General features: G+C 40.3%; 1 protein-coding gene across 1 annotated transcript; it reads right to left on the minus strand.

The window, feature by feature from the left end:
- Positions 1–2,740: 2,740 nt before the first annotated feature.
- cldn11a (claudin 11a) lies at positions 2,741–6,280 on the minus strand. The gene is made up of 3 exons (XM_063909667.1): positions 5,855–6,280; positions 5,578–5,742; positions 2,741–4,129 (listed from the first exon to the last, which is right to left on the minus strand). Exons 1-3 carry the CDS (start codon positions 6,078–6,080, stop codon positions 3,861–3,863), a joined length of 660 nt encoding a protein of 219 aa, XP_063765737.1. The 5' UTR covers positions 6,081–6,280; the 3' UTR covers positions 2,741–3,860.
- Between the last annotated feature and the right edge of the window lie 213 nt (positions 6,281–6,493).

Genomic DNA, 6,493 nt, shown 5'->3' on the forward strand with positions numbered 1-6,493 from the left:
TATTTTAATACAAGCCCATAAAGGGGAAAATACAAGAATAATCCAATTTTGCCACTATTGCTTTTACAGTCAGCTACTATTTGTTTATTTTGTCTCGGAGAAAGAGTGCCATGTTCTTCTTTGTGCTCTGTGTTCGCTGTGTTGAGTCAGTGTGTCAGACTTGTTGAGGTTGGCTTCTCTTGCAAAGAAATAGATATTCCTTTACTCTTCTGTATATTTTGGCACAAAGCTGTATAATGTGGTTGTTTTCTATGTTCATTTTTTTAATGGTTTCTTCCATATGTGTGGTTATTTTGCTCCTGGTTGCACTGTTTTCTGCTGAGTTGTTGATATTGCTTCCATGCAACAATGAAAGCTATTTATTGCAAATACAAGGCTTGCTCATTTTTTGAACGTTTCCTGCGCTTATATTTAAAATGACAATACATTATGTACAGTGACATAATAAATCACTCATATGACTGACTGCAGACCATCTGGACCAGGGCTAGACTTGAAAGGAACAGAGAGACGGACAGTCAAAAACAGCACAAGCTAACATTAGCCCATTAGCAATTGCCCAAGCTAGCTAGCCTCTTGTGCTAACTAGCTTGAAGAGGTAATGCTACTGAGCCCAAGCACGTTACTAGCTTGCTAACGTCCACATTTCGCAAAAGAAATCCTTGCAAGTAGTCACTTCTAGCACTGGCTTTATAACAAAGTGTGTATCCCAAATGTGTTGGTTCAAATGCATGAAACACACTAAAGCCAAATGATTGATTCTACATTACACTGATCCAACAGGTTGCAGTGGTATGTTAAGAAAGGCAGTAAGGAAGACAACAGGCAAGTAAACACGGATCCTAACAAAACAGGATTTACATTTTTAAGGAAATTCAGTTGTGCAAATGCTTTACGAAGAAGGAAATGCATTCAACCTGTTTGAGGGACCTCAAGGTCTCTGACATATTCAGCAGAGCACCATTAACTGGCTTATAACAAAAGCTACTTCACTGTTTCTTTTTCAGTCAAATGTGTTAACTGGTCAAACCATAGCCTTTACCACAATTATATCATAGATGGTATAACATCCCTTTGAGGTTTAGCCGCACAGTTATTGTATAATTATGTTAACTGAAAGTGAAAGCTGTGGTTTCTATTGATACTTCACAAAACTACAGTCAAACTGCGTGAAATTCGTACATAAGTAAAACCCTATTTGTCCACCGGCAGTGTAGCTTCAATAAACCAGAACACAACTCAGCCATAACGCATGCGTTTATATCAAAAGGCTCGACTCTCCATCTCTCAACTGTAAAAACTTGCTGTATTTCTCTAACATGATTGCTATGATTTTCTCTTCTCACCTCCCACACAGCCAGAGGGAAGACGGTCATGGGGGTTTTCTGGGTGTTGATAAATGATATTCTGGGAAATGGAACAGAAATGTATACTGAAGACAAAACAGACAAGTCAGGGGGATGCACTGTGGTTACAGAAAAGTAAAAATAAATACTTAATCAAAACATAATTGCTGGAAAGGAATATCACAGAGGAATAGTGTTTGTGTATGATAATGTCCCAAATCTAATCCTCAGTTCAAATTTCCTCTGAGTCAACAATAAAAAATATTGGTAGATAGAAACTAAAGATAGCACCTTTTTAGCATAGCATATAATAACACTGCCAGTCTCTTACAGTAATATAGGACAGCTTGGTTAGCCACTATCCTTCCCCTGGCCTCCTGTGGACAGGATGGCTGTGTGCCTCGAACAGCATCACATTTCAGAGTACACACACACAATCCTGATACATTTTCAGGAATGATCTGCAGAAAGGACAGATGGTTGTGTTTGAAGATAAGCTGAGGACGAACAGATAGCAAATATTGTTTTTTAAATGTATCATGTAATATCTATGATTTGACTCAGCAACCTTGATATGAATGAAGGAGCCCAAAGTGTACCACACACTGGACACAATTATCTTTCTTTGTTGCCGTGTGTGTTTGTGGTTAGCAGGGGAGGGCTGGTACTGTCACGGTTGGAGAAACAGGACCCAAGTGCAGTAAATCAAGGAGAGGCAGATAAGGGTCCAAACAAAAAGCGAGCTTTATTCACGAGCGGTTGACGAAAACACGAAGCAAGGGGAACACAGGACATGAAAAACACTTAGCTTCAGACATGAAGGGCGACAGGAACAGGCAGGTATCATGGACAAGATCAGGGAAGAAATGTCGACGACCGAACCACAGACAAAAGGGAAACAGGGTCTAAATACACAAGGGTAATCACAAGACAAGCGACAGCTGGAAGGGGGTGGAGAAATACAGGGGCAACAGGTGAACACAATGACACAATCATGCACAGGAGGGAAACGCAGACAGGAAGTGAAGCTTAACGTGATACAAGAGGGGAAACATTTCAAAATAAAACACAACACAGGGACATGACAGACACGAAACAAGGATCATGACAGTGTGTAGCTTTGAGAGTCCAGATTCCTCTGTTCTGACCTGACTCAAGGTCACTGAGTCTGATTATCGTGCATACATAACCATTCATGTTTTCTCATTGCTCTATGTTTTATTCACACAAACAGGGACACATATCGCAGTGATTGCTGTATAACACGCGTCAGAAAAAAAGTTTGCTTACTGTCTGATGTTTATTTAATATTAACGCCCAGATAGATTACAGAAAACTGCATCACGGGGTTAGAACATCTCATCAAGGCAGCGTGACACATTCAAGACAAAGGCACTTTTTAATCACTTTGTCTTTATTATAGAAAATCAAAGAAAAGCACATCAGTGAAACAATAAATAACCATCTAATACTGCGAACTGCATGGGTCTGAGTTGGACATTTTCCATTACCGTTCAGAGCACTTTTGTGAAATTAAACATTCAAGTCATCACATTCCTTCAAGAGAAGTTAATACTGCTAAAATAATACTGATATTTTCTTGTGTACACAAACATTGCTTCAGCTACAGACCTGTGCTATGTAAAGAAGTTTGACTAAGATGTTAAATGGAAATATATTTATACAGTTTAAAGGGCATTCACTCACAAGTTAGTCACTTTGAAATATGTATGGATTGGTTTATAAAATACTACCAAGATGGGGGAGGAATCAACAAAAGGTAAGGTTTTGAACTCTCTTATATGTCATTTTTGCCAAGTCAGTGCACATTTTAAGGCTCCAACACCGACTGTAACACGGCTGGCTAAAGCTCTCCTGTGTTATTTATGTCCCCCTTCCTCCTGCAGAGACTGGGAAAAACTGCTGCGTTTTTTAATCAAGTCGGTCAGTCAAGAGGCAAATGCACTAGAGAGTTGTACAATACTGTCAAAGAAAAATCAATAATGTTACTAAACACATTTTGAAATACAAACGTCATACCCTGTTCTTATCAAAACAACAGCCCATGATATATGATTTTTCAAACTAGGAAAACACACATTATATTTCATCTGTAGGAGGATCTAAATAGAAAAATAGAAGAAATGTATCAATATCTCAGTCCTTAATGTCTTGGGTGATTGGGACCTCAGGCTTCCCTGCACACAGGAGCTTGTACAATTATTTAACAGCAGGGAGAGTCCACACCACGCCTAACATGAGGAGGTGGAAAAATGAGCTCTGTGATAGAAAAGCAATCCCCAAAAGCTCCAACAAAACCAGTCTGTATGTATGTGCGAATGTCTCTTTTATGATTGTGTGCTCATTCAAGATTTGTGTATTTTTCTTGAACGTGAATGAGTGTGTTTATGTTCTTCTCTGCTTCTAACTGTGATTGTATGTGTGTGCTTGTGTAGAGTTCTCTGTACATAAACTACAGTCCCCTAGGCGTCCTCTTCAGAAATCTCTCCCCTCTCAGACGTGGGCGCTCTTGGCGTGATTGGTGGAGGCTGCTGCTGGCGGGTTGCCACCTCCTTGTTTGGAGTAGTAGAAACGATTGTTTTCCTGGTAGGAGTGAGATGAGGAGGAGGACTCTGAGGAGCAGCAGGTGAGAATGCACCCGCCCAGCAGGGAGAAGATACAGCCAACCCATCCGGTGTAGAGGGAGAAGCCGAATGACATGAGGCCGTGCTGCTGGTGTGCGCCGATGGGAAACCAGACTGTGGATACCATACCGCACAGTGCTGAGGAGAAACAGACAGACACATGGTTATATTACATTTCATTACAACACATTTTAGTTACATTGAAAATATACAAACTCTGAAAGCATTATAAACAACCACATACATAACAGGTTATTTAAAATAAGTTATACATTTAAAAATAATACACACAAACACTTTGTATCATTAAACATGGTTAGTTTTGAATGGCAAATCCCTTCATATAAGAGTGGATGCAAAAGAAAGCAAATTAAAGCATTTGAAACCTGAATGTAAACGTTTGAATGAAGTGTAGCTCAATTAGATCATTAAAAATGATGCTGCTGAATGTTGTACGATACACACGTCTTCCATCAACACACAGTCCTATATTTGCAAGGCAACGACAATAAAATGTAAGTGAATTAAGGTGGTGCAAATGTATAAAGGCACACATTCTGAATAACCATGACCAGGGCGAGTGTGCGATATTTAACTTGTCAGAAACTGTGGAAATATTACAGTTTTGTTATCATTTATTCCTAAAACACAATGCATGGGGATGTCAGATTGGAAGGAAGAATGTGTGAAATAATATTAGTTAGCAGCAGGACTCATTGATGTTACATATGCTTTGCCTTGAAGTACAGAGGAGAGGCTGAATCTTAGACTTGAACAAATATTGAAATCCCTTTACAGCTGACAGGGACACACTTGGTATATGTTGGATTGCTGCCAGAATGCAACCCAGAAAGGGCAATAACCAAATCCAATGTGGACTGAAATCTTCCCAACGGCTGCTTCAGAGGACACAGTTTGCAAAAAATAATTCAAGTTGGAACTAAAATTATTGCTACTGGGATGGTTTTGCTTCCAGTATGATGGGCAATATGGGTGATTTGTGCAACAAGCGTTCAAATGTTCCCAGTGACAAAAATAAACATTAACTAAGTCAGTGTTTTATAATTTCCTTTGGATGTAATGATGATGTTTGCAAGTTAAAAAAAACGTGGGCAGTGGAAAATTCAATTGATGGACACACGTGTCCAAATTAATTGAGGGATGTGGGCGTTGGAAACTGCTGCTGGACCAAACTAATATTTATAATCAGAGTAAACTGGACAAATCAGGAAATCAGTTTCCATGTGTTCTAGGACAAAGGCAGGGTGTGGATGAGAGTAGGTGGAGGAGAGGAATGTGAGGGGATCTGGGGGGGAGGGTTCAATGAAACAGGAACGTGTAATGTGTGTGAGTCCATCTGTGTGCACCCTTGGGAGGAAGTCAGTCATATTCTCTGCTCTCAGCAGCTTGTAAGCATTTGAGGTGGGGTTGAAAGAGGTCACAGACAGGAAGGAAAGACAGGATCTTGATGTGTGCCTGTCAGCGTTAAGCAATTTCACCTGCTCTTAATTACTGTATATTTTTGTCTGACTATGACATTCCATCTTAATCCAATACTGTGAATAAAGAAAAGTTGAGTCTCTTACCAACTATGAGAAAAAGCACTCCTCCCAGGATGGTGCGTTTGTTTTTGGAGGCCTGGGGTTCATTTCCGAGGCTGATGCAGGGCATGGACATGAGGATCATACCCACTGCTGGGAGACCAAGGATCGAACCGGTGATCATCAGGGCACGAGTCGTCTGGATGTAGGCTTTAAAAACACATACAGAATGACTTGTCATAAAAACATCTTCATATTTCAGAGTTAGGATCGTGGGTATTTCATGAAAAGTAGGAAAAACAGAACACAGAACTATGTCTACCTGGCAGGTCGAGGATCTGCGTCAGGGAGATGCAGTGGTAGAGTCCAGTGGAGATGACACAGTCCGCCCAGGGTCCTTTGGCTTCCAGCTCATCCATCTTTTTGCATGTGTTCAAACCGTATTTACACATAATCACCCAGTCATTTGTGGCTGCCGCAATCACGATGCCCAGCCAGCCGATGCAGGTGATGAGAAATCCACTCAGTTGAAGACAAGAGTTTGCCATTGCGCAAATGTGTGCGTAAAGACCACTTGACCCGAGTTAAAAAAAAAACAACAAAAACGTTAGGAACCTCAAAACAGATAAAAGTTGTTTAAAAAAATGAACTAGCTGATTGTATAAACGTTATTCCACGACCGTAGAAGTTAATCCAGTGTCAAAGTTTACTTTTCCCCTCGCAGTTCAGTTAGTCCATCAATGGAGCTGTGGTGCGCACTTCAAAAGAATGAAGCTCTCGCATCATGGTTTTATAGGGTAGAGTTTATGAAGGGAAACACTACTTTAAAAGTGACAACCAATCAGAAACTTAGATAGAGATTTTTTTTTTTTCCAAGTTAGAAAACAACACACCCCACTTTATTCTTCTGCTCAGCCCCTTCATTGCCTCTAATGATAAAACACAGCTGCAGTGTGGACCC

The sequence above is a fragment of the Eleginops maclovinus genome, chromosome 19, assembly GCF_036324505.1.
Source record: "Eleginops maclovinus isolate JMC-PN-2008 ecotype Puerto Natales chromosome 19, JC_Emac_rtc_rv5, whole genome shotgun sequence".
Taxonomy (NCBI): Eukaryota; Metazoa; Chordata; class Actinopteri; order Perciformes; family Eleginopidae; genus Eleginops; species Eleginops maclovinus.